This window comes from Ranitomeya variabilis, chromosome 8 (genome assembly GCF_051348905.1).
Source record: "Ranitomeya variabilis isolate aRanVar5 chromosome 8, aRanVar5.hap1, whole genome shotgun sequence".
Classification (NCBI taxonomy): domain Eukaryota; kingdom Metazoa; phylum Chordata; class Amphibia; order Anura; family Dendrobatidae; genus Ranitomeya; species Ranitomeya variabilis.
Genome location: NC_135239.1, coordinates 217,637,063 through 217,654,757, shown reverse-complemented (window position 1 = coordinate 217,654,757; position 17,695 = coordinate 217,637,063). Strand labels below are relative to the sequence as shown.

Sequence of the window (17,695 nt, the reverse complement as noted above, 5' to 3'; positions counted from 1 at the left end):
TAGGCAGGGGAACCAAATGGACCATCTTAGAGAAACGGTCACACACCACCCAGATGACAGACATCTTCTGAGAAACAGGAAGATCCGAAATAAAATCCATCGAGATGTGCGTCCAAGGCCTCCTCGGGACAGGCAAGGGCAACAACAATCCACTAGCCCGAGAACAACAAGGCTTGGCCCGAGCACAAACGTCACAAGACTGCACAAAGCCTCGTACATCTCGTGACAGGGAAGGCCACCAGAAGGACCTTGCCACCAAATCCCTGGTACCAAAGATTCCAGGATGACCTGCCAACGCAGAAGAATGAACCTCAGAAATGACTTTACTGGTCCAATCATCAGGAACAAACAGTCTACCAGGTGGGCAACAATCAGGTCTATCCGCCTGAAAATCCTGCAAGGCCCGCCGCAGGTCTGGAGAAACGGCAGACAATATCACTCCATCCTTAAGGATACCTGTAGGTTCAGAATTACCAGGGGAGTCAGGCTCAAAACTCCTAGAAAGGGCATCCGCCTTAACATTCTTAGAACCCGGTAGGTATGACACCACAAAATTAAACCGAGAGAAAAACAACGACCAGCGCGCCTGTCTAGGATTCAGGCGTCTGGCGGACTCAAGATAAATCAAATTCTTGTGGTCGGTCAATACCACCACCTGATGTCTAGCCCCCTCAAGCCAATGACGCCACTCCTCAAAAGCCCACTTCATGGCCAAAAGCTCCCGATTCCCAATATCATAATTCCGCTCGGCGGGCGAAAATTTACGAGAAAAAAAAGCACAAGGTTTCATCACGGAGCAGTCGGAACTTCTTTGCGACAAAACCGCCCCAGCTCCGATTTCAGAAGCGTCGACCTCAACCTGAAAAGGAAGAGCAACATCAGGCTGACGCAACACAGGGGCGGAAGAAAAGCGGCGCTTAAGCTCCCGAAAGGCCTCCACAGCAGCAGGGGACCAATCAGCAACATCAGCACCCTTCTTAGTCAAATCAGTCAATGGTTTAACAACATCAGAAAAACCAGCAATAAATCGACGATAAAAGTTAGCAAAGCCCAAAAATTTCTGAAGACTCTTAAGAGAAGAGGGTTGCGTCCAATCACAAATAGCCCGAACCTTGACAGGATCCATCTCGATGGAAGAGGGGGAAAAAATGTATCCCAAGAAGGAAATCTTTTGAACCCCAAAAACGCACTTAGAACCCTTCACACACAAGGAATTAGACCGCAAAACCTGAAAAACCCTCCTGACCTGCTGGACATGAGAGTCCCAGTCATCCGAAAAAATCAGAATATCATCCAGATACACGATCATAAATTTATCCAAATAATCACGGAAAATGTCATGCATAAAGGACTGAAAGACTGAAGGGGCATTTGAAAGGCCAAAAGGCATCACCAAATACTCAAAGTGGCCCTCGGGCGTATTAAATGCGGTTTTCCACTCATCCCCCTGCTTAATTCGCACCAAATTATACGCCCCACGGAGATCTATCTTAGAGAACCACTTGGCCCCCTTTATGCGAGCAAACAAATCAGTCAGCAGTGGCAACGGATATTGATATTTAACCGTGATTTTATTCAAAAGCCGATAATCAATACACGGCCTCAAAGAGCCATCTTTCTTAGACACAAAGAAAAAACCGGCTCCTAAGGGAGATGACGAAGGACGAATATGTCCCTTTTCCAAGGACTCCTTTATATATTCTCGCATAGCAGCATGTTCAGGCACAGACAGATTAAATAAACGACCCTTAGGGTATTTACTACCCGGAATCAAATCTATGGCACAATCGCACTCCCGGTGCGGAGGTAATGAACCAAGCTTAGGTTCTTCAAAAACGTCACGATAGTCAGACAAGAATTCAGGAATCTCAGAGGGAATAGATGACGAAATGGAAACCAAAGGTACGTCCCCATGCATCCCCTTACATCCCCAGCTTAACACAGACATAGCGTTCCAGTCGAGGACTGGGTTATGAGATTGCAGCCATGGCAATCCAAGCACCAACACATCATGTAGATTATACAGCACAAGAAAGCGAATAATCTCCTGATGATCCGGATTAATTCGCATAGTTACTTGTGTCCAGTATTGTGGTTTATTACTAGCCAATGGGGTGGAGTCAATCCCCTTCAGAGGTATAGGAGTTTCAAGAGGCTCTAAATCATACCCACAGCGTTTGGCAAAGGACCAATCCATAAGACTCAAAGCGGCGCCAGAGTCGACATAGGCATCCGCGGTAATAGATGATAAAGAACAAATCAGGGTCACAGATAGAATAAACTTAGACTGAAAAGTGCCAATTGAAACTGACTTATCAAGCTTCTTAGTACGCTTAGAGCATGCTGATATAACATGAGTTGAATCACCACAATAAAAGCACAACCCATTTTTTCGTCTAAAATTCTGCCGTTCGCTTCTGGACAGAATTCTATCACATTGCATATTCTCTGGCGTCTTCTCAGTAGACACCGCCAAATGGTGCACAGGTTTGCGCTCCCGCAGACGTCTATCGATCTGGATAGCCATTGTCATGGACTCATTCAGACCCGCAGGCACAGGGAACCCCACCATAACATCCTTAACGGCATCAGAGAGACCCTCTCTGAAATTCGCCGCCAGGGCGCACTCATTCCACTGAGTAAGCACAGACCATTTACGGAATTTTTGGCAGTACATTTCAACTTCATCTTGCCCCTGAGATAGGGACATCAAGGCTTTTTCCGCCTGAAGCTCTAAATGAGGTTTCTCATAAAGCAACCCCAAGGCCAGAAAAAACGCATCCACATTGAGCAACGCAGGATCCCCTGGAGCCAATGCAAAAGCCCAATCTTGAGGGTCGCCCCGGAGCAAGGAAATCACAATCCTGACCTGCTGAGCAGGATCTCCAGCAGAGCGAGATTTCAGGGACAAAAACAACTTGCAATTATTTTTGAAATTTTGAAAGCAAGATCTATTCCCCGAGAAAAATTCAGGCAAAGGAATTCTAGGTTCAGATATAGGAACATGAACAACAAAATCTTGTAAATTTTGAACTTTCGTGGTGAGATTATTCAAACCTGCAGCTAAACTCTGAATATCCATTTTAAACAGGTGAACACAGAGCCATTCCAGGATTAGAAGGAGAGAGAGAGAGGAAGGCTGCAATATAGGCAGACTTGCAAGTGATTCAATTGAAAGCACACTCAGAACTGAAGGAAAAAAAAAAAAAAAAATTTTTTCAGCAGACTTCTTTTTTCTCTCCTTTCTCTGCCAATTAATTTAACCCTTTGTGGCCGGTCAAACTGTTATGGTTCTCAATGGCAAGAGAACATAGCCCAGCATACATAGGAACTAGCTCTTGGAAGGATGGAAACTTAAACTGACCATGAACTAAACCTGCCGCACAACTAACAGTAGCCGGGTAGCGTAGCCTGCGTTTTATCCCTAGACGCCCAGCGCCGGCCGGAGGACTAACTAATCCTGGCAGAGGAAAATATAGTCCTGGCTCACCTCTAGAGAAATTTCCCCGAAAGGCAGACAGAGGCCCCCACATATATTGGCGGTGATTTAAGATGAAAACGACAAACGTAGTATGAAAATAGGTTTAGCAAAATCGAGGTCCGCTTACTAGATAGCAGGAAGACAGAAAGGGTACTTTCATGGTCAGCTGAAAACCCTATCAATACACCATCCTGAAATTACTTTAAGACTCTAGTATTAACTCATAACATCAGAGTGGCAATTTCAGATCACAAGAGCTTTCCAGACACAGAAACGAAACTGCAGCTGTGAACTGGAACAAAATGCAAAAAACAAACAAGGACAAAAGTACGACTTAGCTGGAAGTTGTCTGGTAGCAGGAACATGCACAGAAAGGCTTCTGATTACAATGTTGACCGGCATGGAAGTGACAGAGGAGCAAGGTTAAATAGCGACTCCCACATCCTGATGGGAACAGGTGAACAGAGGGGATGATGCACACAAGTTCAATTCCACCAGTGGCCACCGGGGGAGCCCAAAATCCAATTTCACAACAGGCGCCTTCCCACGCTGAAACTCCTCCCCTTATTGTGGCACCTTCCCACGCTGAAACTTTTCCGCTTATTGTGGCGCCTTCCCACGCTGAAACTCCTCCCCTTATTGTGGTAACTTCCCATGCTGAAGCTCCCCTCCTTATTGTAGGGCCTTCGCACGCTGAAGCTCCTCCCCTTATTGTGGCACCTTCCCACACTGAAACTCCTCTCTTAATGTGGCGCCTTCCCACGCTGATGCTTCTCCCCTTTGTTGTGGCGCCTTTCCACGCTGAAGCTGCTCTCCACATTGGGGGCCACCTTCCCTCAGTTGCTCTGCTGGTTCAGTTGCTTGCCGTTCTTTCTATTCTCGGGTCTTCACGTCTCCTTGTACAGACCTCCGGCTGAGCTCGTTCTCGGCTGATCTGAATATCTGCAGTGTAAAGCATGGAGGGCAGGAGCCTGACAATGGCACAGAATGTAGATTTCAGACTACCTGAGACTCCAGTGAACGATGCCACTGAGCCGGAGTGTTTGATGGAGGCCTTCGCCCAGTGTCTAGTACCACGGCCAGATAAAGAGAAAGGCACCTGCAATTTGTTTTCTTCATTACCTGAGCAGGTGAACACGAGCTGTTCTCCCTGTTATCAGCCACCCAGGACTGCGGGCCAGGTCCTGGTTGATCAATGCTTCCTTACATCTCCGTACTGTGGATCTCCAGACACTTTTCCATGTCTGACGATGGTCTTTGCTCTGATCGAGGCTCCGGCCTGTAATTGCCTCCATATTTTCTGGCCTTCCGCAGCTGCCGCTCCTATAACTCTGATAACGCAGCGTTCTGCCATTTCTGCTGAGTCTAATGACTTATTACAGTAATTATATTGCTATAAAAAGCGAATCTTCCGCCCGCCGGACATTGTGAAGACTCAGCGGAACAGAGAGCCTGTTAATTAAGCCGAGCGGCAGCTATTACTGATCCCAAGAACTGACAATCCTCTCGTCACTGTGCAGAAGACGTCTCAGGTCTCATAAAGCGGATTAAATATAGCGGCCGAAGGGAATATTGCACAGGTGGCATTGTATCACCCGCTGTGACTGTAGCAGCGGGCGCATTGCAGTCTGCACCCAGGTCCAAGGAGCCGCTGCTGCCAGTCATTGGTGGGGCCATATAGAAACTTAATAGCAAAGCCACAAAAAGAAGACTAAAAATCCTCCAAAAATCCAAGAGTTAATACAGCAAAAAAAGGGCAGCAGTGTTCACCTGCCAGAATTCTTGGAGGATTTTTAGTCCTTTGTTTCTGGCTTTGCTATTAAGTTTAGTGTTAGGACACAAGTGTGCCGACCCCCCCGTCGCGGTGTGTGCCGACCCCCCGTCGCGGTGTGTGCCGACCCCCCGTCGCGGTGTGTGCCGACCCCCCGTCGCGGTGTGTGCCGACCCCTGTCGCGGTGTGTGCGTCGTGGTTTGCAAGCTTCCATATCTTGGCCAAAATATCAACCAATAATATATGAGGTATGTAAATAGGGGCCACATAGAGCAGTGCTGACACCTGGTGACGAGACAACCACACTACAGGTCGATCTCAGGCAACGCACTGATGAGCATAAGCGTCAGGAATCCGGACCATGGACTCTAAAATCTGGGAGAGTTGAAAAATATAGTAACACAAGTCTCATAATATATGGTTATCATGTGCATCTCAGCAAGTCTCTCCAGTTATGCCCTGTGACAAGTTATTTCATGTCACGGCTTTGATTTAGGACTGATGCTCTGAATCTCTTCTGTTCAGGGTTCAAAACCTGCAGTGTCGTGGCTTAAGATTGATGCTCTGCGGGACTCTAGTGCAGGTTTGATGCTCTGCGGGACTCTGGTGCAGGGTTGATGCTCTGCGGGGCTCTGGTGCAGGGTTGATGCTCTGCGGGACTCTGGTGCAAGGTCGATGCTCTACGGGGCTCCGGTGCAGGGTTGATGTTCTGCGGGGCTCTGGTGCAGGGTTGATGTTCTTCGGGGCTCTGTTGCAGGGTTGATGTTCTGTGGGGCTTTGGTGCAGGGTTGATGCTCTGGTGCAGGGTTGATGCTCTGGTGCAGGGTTGATGCTCTGCGGGGCTCTGGTGCAGGGTTGATGCTCTTCGGGGCTTTGGTGCAGGGTTGATGTTCTGCGGGGCTCTGGTGCAGGGTTGATGCTCTTCGGGGCACTGGTGCAGGGTTGATGCTCTGCGGGACTCTGGTGCAAGGTCGATGCTCTACGGGGCTCCGGTGCAGGGTTGATGTTCTGCGGTGCTCTGGTGCAGGGTTGATGTTCTTCGGGGCTCTGTTGCAGGGTTGATGTTCTGTGGGGCTTTGGTGCAGGGTTGATGCTCTGGTGCAGGGTTGATGCTCTGCGGTGCTCTGTTGCAGGGTTGATATTCTGCGGGGCTCTGGTGCAGGGTTGATGCTCTGGTGCAGGGTTGATGCTCTGCGGGGCTTTGGTGCAGGGTTGATGCTCTGCGGGGCTTTGGTGCAGAGTTGATGCTCTGCAGGGCTCTGGTGCAGGGTTGATGCGCTGGTGCAGGGTTGATGCTCTGGTGCAAGGTTGATGCTCTGGTGCAGGGTTGATGCTCTGCGGGACTCTGGTGCAAGGTCGATGCTCTGCGGGGCTCTGGTGCAGGGTTGATGTTCTGCAGGGCTCTGGTGCAGGGTTGATGTTCTGCAGGGCTCTGGTGCAGGGTTGATGCTCTGCGGAGCTCTGGTGCAGGGTTGATGCTCTGGTGCAGGGTTGATGTTATGGTACAGGGTTGATGCTCTGCGGGGCTTTGGTGCAGGGTTGATGCTGTGCGGGGCACTGGCGCAGGGTTGATGCTGTGCGGGGCTCTGGTGCAGGGTTGATGCTCTGTGGGGCTCTGGTGCAGGGTTGATGCTCTGGTGCAGGGTTGATGCTCTGTGGGGCTTTGGTGCAGGGTTGATGCTCTGGTGCAGGGTTGATGCTCTGTGGGGCTTTCGTGCAGGGTTGATGCTCTGGTACAGGGTTGATGCTCTGTGGGGCTTCGGTGCAGGGTTGATGCTCTGCAGGGCTCTGGTGCAGGGTTGATGCTCTTTGGGGCTCTGGTGCAGGGTTGATGCTCTGCGGGGCTCTGGTGCAGGGTTGATGCTCTGTGGGGCTTTGGTGCAGGGTTGATGCTCTGGTGCAGGGTTGATGCTCTGTGGGGTTCTGGTGCAGGGTTGATGCTCTGTGGGGCTTTGGTGCAGGGTTGGTGCTCTGGTGCAGGGTTGATGCTCTGCGGGGCTCTGGTGCAGGGTTGATGCTCTGCGAGGCTCTGGTGCAGGGTTGATGCTCTGGTGCAGGGTTGATACTCTGGGGCTTTGGTGCAGGGTTGATGCTCTGGTGCAAGGTTGATGTTCTGTGGGGCTTTGGTGCAGGGTTGATGCTCTGGTGCAGGGTTGATGCTCTGCGGGGCTCTGGTGCAGGGTTGATGCTCTTTGGGGCTCTGGTGCAGGATTGATGCTCTGCGGGGCTCTGGTGCAGGGTTGATGCTGTTCGGGGCTCTGGTGCAGGGTTGATGCTCGTTGGTGCTCTGGTGCAGGGTTGATGCTCTGCGGGGCTCTGGTGCAGGGTTGATGCTCTGTGGGGCTTTGGTGCAGGGTTGATGCTCTGTGGGGCTCTGGTACAGGGTTGATGCTCTGGTGCAGGGTTGATGCTCTGGGGCTCTGGTACAGGGTTGATGCTGTGCGGGGCTATGGTGCAGGGTTGATGCTCGTTGGTGCTCTGGTGCAGGGTTGATGCTCTGCGGGGCTCTGGTGCAGGGTTGATGCTCTGGTGCAGGGTTGATGCTCTGTGGGGCTCTGGTGCAGGGTTGATGCTCTGCGGGGCTCTGGTGCAGGGTTGATGCTCTGTGGGGCTTTGGTGCAGGGTTGATGCTCTGCGGGACTCTGGTGCAGGGTTGATGCTCTGGTGTAGGGTTGATGCTCTGTGGGGCTTTGGTGCAGGGTTGATGCTCTGGTGCAGGATTGATGCTCTGGTGCAGGGTTGATGTTCTGTGGGGCTTTGGTGCAGGGTTGATGCTCTGGTGCAGGGTTGATGCTCTGTGGGGCTTTGGTGCAGGGTTGATGCTCTGGTGCAGGGTTGATGCTGTGCGGGGCTCTGGTGCAGGGTTGATGCTGTGCGGGGCTCTGGCGCAGGGTTGATGCTCTGCGGGGCTCTGGTGCAGGGTTGATGCTCTGTGGGGCTCTGGTGCAGGGTTGATGCTCTGGTGCAGGGTTGATGCTCTGTGGGGCTTTGGTGCAGGGTTGATGCTCTGGTGCAGGGTTGATGCTCTGTGGGGCTTTGGTGCAGGGTTGATGCTCTGGTGCAGGGTTGATGCTCTGTGGGGCTTTGGTGCAGGGTTGATGCTCTGCAGGGCTCTGGTGCAGGGTTGATGCTCTTTGGGGCTCTGGTGCAGGGTTGATGCTCTGCGGGGCTCTGGTGCAGGGTTGATGCTCTGTGGGGCTTTGGTGCAGGGTTGATGCTCTGGTGCAGGGTTGATGCTCTGTGGGGCTCTGGTGCAGGGTTGATGCTCTGTGGGGCTTTGGTGCAGGGTTGGGGCTCTGGTGCAGGGTTGATGCTCTGCGGGGCTCTGGTGCAGGGTTGATGCTCTGCGGGGCTCTGGTGCAGGGTTGATGCTCTGGTGCAGGGTTGATGTTCTGTGGGGCTTTGGTGCAGGGTTGATGCTCTGGTGCAGGGTTGATGCTCTGTGGGGCTTTGGTGCAGGGTTGATGCTCTGCGGGGCTCTGGTGCTGGGTTGATGCTCTGGTGCAGGGTTGATGCTCTGTGGGGCTCTGGTACAGGATTGATGCTGTGCGGGGCTCTGGTGCAGGGTTGGGGCTCTGGTGCAGGTTTGGTGCTCTGGTACAGGGTTGATGCTCTGCGGGGCTCTGGTGCAGGGTTGATGCTCTGCGGGGCTCTGGTGCAGGGTTGATGCTCTTTGGGGCTCTGGTGCAGGGTTGATGCTCTGCGGGGCTCTGGTGCAGGGTTGATGTTCTGGTACAGGGTTGATGCTCTGCGGGGCTTTGGTGCAGGGTTGATGCTCTGGTGCAGGGTTGATGCTGTACGGGGCTCTGGTGCAGGGTTGATGCTGTGCGGGGCTCTGGTGCAGGGTTGATGCTGTGCGGGGCTCTGGTGCAGGGTTGATGCTCTGTGGGGCTCTGGTGCAGGGTTGATGCTCTTTGGAGCTCTGGTGCAGGGTTGATGCTCTGCGGGGCTCTGGTGCAGGGTTGATGCTCAGCGGGGCTCTCGTGCAGGGTTGATGCTCTGTGGGGCTTTGGTGCAGGGTTGATGCTCTGTGGGGCTTTGGTGCAGGGTTGATGCTCTGCGAGGCTTTGTTGCAGGGTTGATGTTCTGCGGGGCTCTGGTGCAGGGTTGATGCTCTGGAACGGGGTTGATGTTCTGCGGGGCTTTGGTGCAGGGTTGATGCTCTGGTGCAGGGTTGATGCTCTGGTACAGGGTTGATGCTCTGTGGGGCTCTGTTGCAGGGTTGATGCTCTGGTGCAGGGTTGATGCTCTGCAGGGCTTTGGTGCAGGGATGATGCTCTGCGGTGCTCTGGTGCAGAGTTTATGCTCTGCGGGGCTCTGGTGCAGGGTTGATGCTCTGGTGCAGGATTGATGCTCTGGTGCAGGGTTGATGCTCTGCGGGGCTTTGTTGCAGGGATGATGTTCTGCGGGGCTCTGGTGCAGGGTTGATGTTCTGCGGGGCTCTGGTGCCGAGTAGATGCTCTGCGGGGCTCTGGTGCAGGGTTGATGTTCTGGTACAGGGTTGATGCTCTGCGGGGCTTTGGTGCAGGGTTGATGCTCTGCGGGGCTCTGGTGCAGGGTTGATGCTCTGGTGGAGGGTTGATGCTCTGCGGGTCTCTGGTGCAGGGTTGATGCTCTGCGGGGCTTTGGTGCAGGGTTGATGCTCTGCGGGGCTCTGGTGCAGGGTTGATGCTCTTTCGGGCTCTGGTGCAGGGTTGATGCTCTGTGGGGCTTTGGTGCAGGGTTGATGCTCTGCGGGGCTCTGGTGCTGGGTTGATGCTCTGTGGGGCTTTGGTGCAGGGTTGATGCTCTGCGAGGCTTTGTTGCAGGGTTGATGTTTTGTGGGGCTTTGGTGCAGGGTTGATGCTCTGGTGCAGGGTTGATGCTCTGTGGGGCTTTGGTGCAGGGTTGATGCTCTGCGGGGCTCTGGTGCTGGGTTGATGCTCTGGTGCAGGGTTGATGCTCTGTGGGGCTCTGGTACAGGATTGATGCTGTGCGGGGCTCTGGTGCAGGGTTGGGGCTCTGGTGCAGGTTTGGTGCTCTGGTACAGGGTTGATGCTCTGCGGGGCTCTGGTGCAGGGTTGATGCTCTGCGGGGCTCTGGTGCAGGGTTGACGCTCTGCGGGGCTCTAGTGCAGGGTTGATGCTCTGGTGCAGGGTTGATGCTCTGTGGGGCTTTGGTGCAGGGTTGATGCTCTGTGGGGCTCTGGTACAGGGTTGATGCTCTGGTGCAGGGTTGATGCTCTGTGGGGCTCTGGTACAGGGTTGATGCTGTGCGGGGCTCTGGTGCAGGGTTGATGCTCGTTGGTGCTCTGGTGCAGGGTTGATGCTCTGCGGGGCTCTGGTGCAGGGTTGATGCTCTGGTGCAGGGCTGATGCTCTGTGGGGCTTTGGTGCAGGGTTGATGCTCTGCGGGGCTCTGGTGCAGGGTTGATGCTCTGGTGCAGGGTTGATGCTCTGCGGGGCTCTGGTGCAGGGTTGATGCTCTGTGGGGCTCTGGTGCAGGGTTGATGCTCTGGTGCAGGGTTGATGCTCTGTGGGGCTTTGGTGCAGGGTTGATGCTCTGGTGCAGGGTTGATGCTGTGCGGGGCTCTGGTGCAGGGTTGATGCTGTGCGGGGCTCTGGCGCAGGGTTGATGCTCTGCGGGGCTCTGGTGCAGGGTTGATGCTCTGTGGGGCTCTGGTGCAGGGTTGATGCTCTGTGGGGCTTTGGTGCAGGGTTGATGCTCTGGTGCAGGGTTGATGCTCTGTGGGGCTTTGGTGCAGGGTTGATGCTCTGGTACAGGGTTGATGCTCTGTGGGGCTTTGGTGCAGGGTTGATGCTCTGCAGGGCTCTGGTGCAGGGTTGATGCTCTTTGGGGCTCTGGTGCAGGGTTGATGCTCTGCGGGGCTCTGGTGCAGGGTTGATGCCCTGTGGGGCTTTGGTGCAGGGTTGATGCTCTGGTGCAGGGTTGATGCTCTGCGGGGCTCTGGTGCAGGGTTGATGCTCTGTGGGGCTTTGGTGCAGGGTTGGTGCTCTGGTGCAGGGTTGATGCTCTGCGGGGCTCTGGTGCAGGGTTGAAGCTCTGCGGGGCTCTGGTGCAGGGTTGATGCTCTGTGGGGCTTTGGTGCAGGGTTGATGCTCTGGTGCAGGGTTGATGCTCTGGTGCAGGGTTGATGTTCTGTGGGGCTTTGGTGCAGGGTTGATGCTCTGGTGCAGGGTTGATGCTCTGTGGGGCTTTGGTGCAGGGTTGATGCTCTGCGGGGCTCTGGTGCTGGGTTGATGCTCTGGTGCAGGGTTGATGCTCTGTGGGGCTCTGGTACAGGATTGATGCTGTGCGGGGCTCTGGTGCAGGGTTGGGGTTCTGGTGCAGGTTTGGTGCTCTGGTACAGGGTTGATGCTCTGCGGGGCTCTGGTGCAGGGTTGATGCTCTGCAGGACTCTGGTGCAGGGTTGATGCTCTTTGGGGCTCTGGTGCAGGGTTGATGCTCTGCGGGGCTCTGGTGCAGGGTTGATGCTCTGGTGCTGGGTTGATGTTCTGGTACAGGGTTGATGCTCTGCGGGGCTTTGGTGCAGGGTTGATGCTCTGGTGCAGGGTTGATGCTGTACGGGGCTCTGGTGCAGGGTTGATGCTGTGCGAGGCTCTGGTGCAGGGTTGATGCTCTGCGGGGCTCTGGTGCAGGGTTGATGCTCTGTGGGGCTCTGGTGCAGGGTTGATGCTCTGGTGCAGGGTTGATGCTCTGTGGGGCTTTGGTGCAGGGTTGATGCTCTGGTGCAGGGTTGATGCTCTGTGGGGCTTTGGTGCAGGGTTGATGCTCCGGTGCAGGGTTGATGCTCTGTGGGGCTTTGGTGCAGGGTTGATGCTCTGCGGGGCTCTGGTGCAGGGTTGATGCTCTTTGGAGCTCTGGTGCAGGGTTGATGCTCTGCGGGGCTCTGGTGCAGGGTTGATGCTCAGCGGGGCTCTGGTGCAGGGTTGATGCTCTGGTGCAGGGTTGATGCTCTGTGGGGCTTTGGTGCAGGGTTGATGCTCTGTGGGGCTCTGGTGCAGGGTTGATGCTCTGCGAGGCTTTGTTGCAGGGTTGATGTTCTGCGGGGCTCTGGTGCAGGGTTGATGCTCTGGTACGGGGTTGATGTTCTGCGGGGCTTTGGTGCAGGGTTGATGCTCTGGTGCAGGGTTGATGCTCTGGTACAGGGTTGATGCTCTGCGGGGCTCTGTTGCAGGGTTGATATTCTGCGGGGCTCTGGTGCAGGGTTGATGCTCTGGTGCAGGGTTGATGCTCTGCAGGGCTTTGGTGCAGGGTTGATGCTCTGCGGTGCTCTGGTGCAGAGTTTATGCTCTGAGGGGCTCTGGTGCAGGGTTGATGCTCTGGTGCAGGGTTGATGCTCTGCGGGGCTTTGTTGCAGGGATGATGTTCTGCGGGGCTCTGGTGCAGGGTTGATGTTCTGCGGGGCTCTGGTGCCGAGTAGATGCTCTGCGGGGCTCTGGTGCAGGGTTGATGTTCTGGTACAGGGTTGATGCTCTGCGGGGCTTTGGTGCAGGGTTGATGCTCTGCGGGGCTCTGGTGCAGGGTTGATGCTCTGGTGGAGGGTTGATGCTCTGCGGGGCTCTGGTGCAGGGTTGATGCTCTGCGGGGCTTTTGTGCAGGGTTGATGCTCTGCGGGGCTCTGGTGCAGGGTTGATGCTCTTTCGGGCTCTGGTGCAGGGTTGATGCTCTGTGCGGCTTTGGTGCAGGGTTGATGCTCTGCGGGGCTCTGGTGCTGGGTTGATGCTCTGGTGCAGTGTTGATGCTCTGTGGGGCTCTGGTACAGGATTGATGCTGTGCGGGGCTCTGGTGCAGGGTTGGGGCTCTGGTGCAGGTTTGGTGCTCTGGTACAGGGTTGATGCTCTGCGGGGTCTGGTGCAGGGTTGATGCTTTGGTGCAGGGTTGATGCTCTGTGGGGCTTTGGTGCAGGGTTGATGCTCTGCGAGGCTTTGTTGCAGGGTTGATGTTCTGCGGGGCTCTGGTGCAGGGTTGATGCTCTGGTACGGGGTTGATGTTCTGCGGGGCTTTGGTGCAGGGTTGATGCTCTGGTGCAGGGTTGATGCTCTGCGGGACTCTGTTGCAGGGTTGATATTCTGCGGGGCCCTGGTGCAGGGTTGATGCTCTGGTGCAGGGTTGATGCTCTGCAGGGCTTTGGTGCAGGGTTGATGCTCTGCGGTGCTCTGGTGCAGAGTTTATGCTCTGCGGGGCTCTGGTGCAGGGTTGATGCTCTGGTGCAGGGTTGATGCTCTTTCGGGCTCTGGTGCAGGGTTGATGCTCTGTGGGGCTTTGGTGCAGGGTTGATGTTCTGCGGGGCTCTGGTGCAGAGTAGATGCTCTGCGGGGCTCTGGTGCAGGGTTGATGTTCTGGTACAGGGTTGATGCTCTGCGGGGCTTTGGTGCAGGGTTGATGCTCTGCGGGGCTCTGGTGCAGGGTTGATGCTCTGGTGGAGGGTTGATGCTCTGCGGGGCTCTGGTGCAGGGTTGATGCTCTGCGGGGCTTTGGTGCAGGGTTGATGCTTTGCGGGGCTCTGGTGCAGGGTTGATGCTCTTTCGGGCTCTGGTGCAGGGTTGATGCTCTGTGGGGCTTTGGTGCAGGGTTGATGCTCTGCGGGGCTCTGGTGCTGGGTTGATGCTCTGGTGCAGGGTTGATGCTCTACAGGGCTCTGGTGCAGGGTTGATGTTCTGCGGGGCTCTGGTGCAGGGTTGATGCTCTGCGGGGCTCTGGTGCAGGGTTGATGTTCTGCGGAGCTTTGGTGCAGGGTTGATGCTCTGGTGCAGGGTTGATGCTCTGCAGGGCTCTGGTGCAGGGTTGATGCTCTGCGGGGCTCTGGTGCAGGTTTGATGTTCTGCGAGGCTTTGGTGCAGGGTTGATGCTCTGCGGGGCTTTGGTGCAGGGTTCATGCTCTGGTGCAGGGTTGATGTTCTGCAGGGCTCTGGTGCAGGGTTCATGCTCTGGTGCAGGGTTGATGCTCTGCGGGGCTTTGGTGCAGGGTTCATGCTCTGGTGCAGGGTTGATGTTCTGCGGGGCTTTGGTGCAGGGTTGATGCTCTGCGGGGCTCTGGTGCAGGGTTGATGCTCTGCGGGGCTCTGGTGCAGGGTTGATGCTCTGTGGGGCTTTGGTGCAGGGTTGATGCTCTGCGGGGCCTTGGTGCAGGGTTCATGCTCTGGTGCAGGGTTGATGTTCTGCAGGGCTCTGGTGCAGGGTTCATGCTCTGGTGCAGGGTTGATGTTCTGCGGGGCTCTGGTGCAGAGTAGATGCTCTGCGGGGCTCTGGTGCAGGGTTGATGTTCTGGTACAGGGTTGATGCTCTGCGGGGCTTTGGTGCAGGGTTGATGCTCTGCGGGGCTCTGGTGCAGGGTTGATGCTCTGGTGGAGGGTTGATGCTCTGCGGGGCTTTGGTGCAGGGTTGATGCTCTGCGGGGCTTTGGTGCAGGGTTGATGCTCTGCGGGGCTCTGGTGCAGGGTTGATGCTCTTTCGGGCTCTGGTGCAGGGTTGATGCTCTGTGGGGCTTTGGTGCAGGGTTGATGCTCTGCGGGGCTCTGGTGCTGGGTTGATGCTCTGGTGCAGTGTTGATGCTCTGTGGGGCTCTGGTACAGGATTGATGCTGTGCGGGGCTCTGGTGCAGGGTTGGGGCTCTGGTGCAGGTTTGGTGCTCTGGTACAGGGTTGATGCTCTGCGGGGCTCTGGTGCAGGGTTGATGCTCTGTGGGGCTCTGGTACAGGGTTGATGCTGTGCGGGGCTCTGATGCAGGGTTGATGCTCGTTGGGGCTCTGGTGCAGGGTTGATGCTCTGGTGCAGGGTTGATGTTCTGCAGGGCTCTGGTACAGGGTTGATGCTCTGGTGCAGGGTTGATGTTCTGCAGGGCTCTGGTGCAGGGTTGACGTTCTGCGGGGCTCTGGTGCAGGGTTGTTGTTCTGCGGGGCTTTGGTGCAGGGTTGATGCTCTGCGGGGCTTTGGTGCAGGGTTCATGCTCTGGTGCAGGGTTAATGTTCTGCAGGGCTCTGGTGCAGGGTTGATGTTCTGCAGGGCTCTGGTGCAGGGTTGATGCTCTGCGGGGCTCTGGTGCAGGGTTGATGCTCTGCGGGGCTTTGGTGCAGGGTTCATGCTCTGGTGCAGGGTTGATGTTCTGCAGGGCTCTGGTGCAGGGTTGATGCTCTGCGGTGCTCTGGTGCAGGGTTGATGTTCTGCAGGGCTTTGGTGCAGGGTTGCTGCTCTGCGGGGCTTTGGTGCAGGGTTGATGCTCTACAGGGCTCTGGTGCAGGGTTGATGCTCTGCGGGGCTCTGGTGCAGGGTTGATGCTCTGGTGCAGGGTTGATGCTCTGCAGGGCTCTGGTGCAGGGTTGATGCTCTGCGGGGCTCTGGTGCAGGGTTGATGCTTTGGTGCAGGGTTGATGCTCTGCGGGGCTCTGGTGCAGGGTTGATGTTCTGCGGGGCTCTGGTGCAGGGTTGATGCTCTGCGGGGCTCTGGTGCAGGGTTGATGTTCTGCGGGGCTCTGGTGCAGGGTTGATGCTCTGGTGCAGGGTTGATGCTCTGCAGGGCTCTGGTGCAGGGTTGATGCTCTGCGGGGCTCTGGTGCAGGGTTGATGCTTTGGTGCAGGGTTGATGCTCTGCGGGGCTCTGGTGCAGGGTTGATGTTCTGCGGGGCTCTGGTGCAGGGTTGATGCTCTGGTGCAGGGTTGATGCTCTACAGGGCTCTGGTGCAGGGTTGATGTTCTGCGGGGGTTCTGGAGCAGGGATGATGCGCTGGTGGAAGGTTGATGCTCTGCAGCTCTTGATCAATATTCTGGAGCTGCGGCGTGTTGAGGAGCTTTGTGCCGCGTTCTCCTGTGTGGAAACTGCAGCTGAATATCAAATCTGAAGATTTTTGATTTTAGAAGATGAGAAGGAAAAATGCTGGAGGCAGAAATGTCCATGTAATCCGGTTCCTCCGCCCCTTCAGCCGCGGCCCCCACATGATATGGAGGCCTCTAATGATCTCTGCAGTCAGTGACTTTTTAGTTATAATTAGGGGTCTTCTAAGCAGCAGGTGATGCTGGTCTTGGAGACCTCAGCACTGTACTAGAAATCCTGTCCCCGTCTGGAGCCCCCCATCCTACAGACCCCCGGCTCTTTCCTGTGAGGAATCATTCTTATTGTAATCATTCCTGGGTTCTACTTTAAAAGGAATGTAAAGCTTTTCCACCATTGAGCTGAGGCGCGGAGTTCTCCTCAGGGCTGTGGAGTCAGTTGTGGTTTTCATTCACATTATCTCATCCGTTCCTTCATTAGGGCATCAGGACGTGAAGTCTTTGACTGGATCCTGGACCAGGGTTATTATTCGGAGAAGGACACCAGTAACGTCATCCGGCAAGTCCTGGAGGCGGTGGCGTATCTACATTCGCTCTGTATCGTGCACAGGAACCTGAAGGTGAAGGGCCGAGTGTGACCGAGGTGGAGTTTGTGAGGTGTGACCGACCGAGGTGGCATTTGTGGGGTGTGACCGAGGTGGAAGCTGTGGGGTGTGACCGAGGAGGAAGTTGTGTGGTGTGACCGAGGTAGAGGTTGTGAGGTGTGACCGAGGTGGAGGTTGTGACCGACCGAGGTGGAAAGTTGTGGGGTGTGACCGACTGAGGTGGAAGTTGTGGGGTGTGACCAACCAAGGTGTGAGGTGTGATTGAGGTGGGAGTTGTGGGGTGTGACCGAGGTGGAGGTTGTGACCGAAGTGGAGGTTACAGGGTGTGACTGAAGCATGGGTTGCAGGGCATGATCGAGCTGCAGTGTGACCAAGGTGGAGGTCGTGAGGCGTGACCGAGGTGAGGGTTGCAGGACGAGACTAGTGGATGGCAGTGGTTGCGGGGCGTGACCTGGATGGAAAGCGGGGCTGGGGTTGCGACCAAGAGTGGAGGGTGTGACTGGGACAGGGGTTGCTGGGTGTGACCGAGGTGGTGGTTGTGGAGTGTGGAAAGGATGGGGGTTGCCGGGTGTGAGCATGGCGGGAGTTGCCGGGCGTGATCAAGTTGGATGTTGCCAGGTGTGATTGGGGTGGGGATTGCTGGGTGTGACCGGAAGTCGCGAGGTGTGAATGGGGAGGCTGCAGGGCATGACCAAGGTGGAGGGCATATGGGGGTTGTGGAGCGTGACCGGTGCGAGGTTGCTGGGTGTGACTGAAGTGGATTTTCTGGGGTTTGACCAGGGTGGAAGTTGCCGGGTGTAACCAAGGTGGATGTTGCGGAGTGTGACTGAGTGCACACACAGACTGAGTGCAGGGGTCCCGGAGCCTGCAGACGATCACTCTCATTTATTTCTTCTAGTTGGAGAATTTGTTGTATTTTAATCGTATGAAGAATTCGAAGATCGTCATCAGCGACTTCCATTTGGCCAAAGTGGAGACGAGTCTGATCAAAGAGCCATGTGGGACCCCCGAGTATCTGGGTGAGTAGGTACGGACTGGGGCTGAAATTCAGTCCTGGCATTTGAAATCACAC

General features: G+C 55.5%; 1 protein-coding gene and 1 long non-coding RNA gene across 5 annotated transcripts in view; one reads left to right on the top strand and one right to left on the bottom strand.

Moving 5' to 3' along the window:
* The window catches only part of LOC143788891 (uncharacterized), a 334,430-nt gene that overhangs the window by 54,883 nt on the left and 261,852 nt on the right, over nt 1–17,695 (bottom strand). The window lies entirely within an intron of this gene.
* Nucleotides 1–17,695, top strand: part of CAMKV (CaM kinase like vesicle associated) — an 80,200-nt gene that overhangs the window by 42,036 nt on the left and 20,469 nt on the right. For all 4 annotated transcript variants that reach the window (XM_077277122.1, XM_077277123.1, XM_077277121.1 and 1 more), the window contains 2 exons: nt 16,500–16,638; nt 17,522–17,642. In XM_077277122.1, the coding sequence (XP_077133237.1) occupies nt 16,500–16,638; nt 17,522–17,642 (260 nt within the window). The remainder of the gene's footprint in view (nt 1–16,499; nt 16,639–17,521; nt 17,643–17,695) is intronic.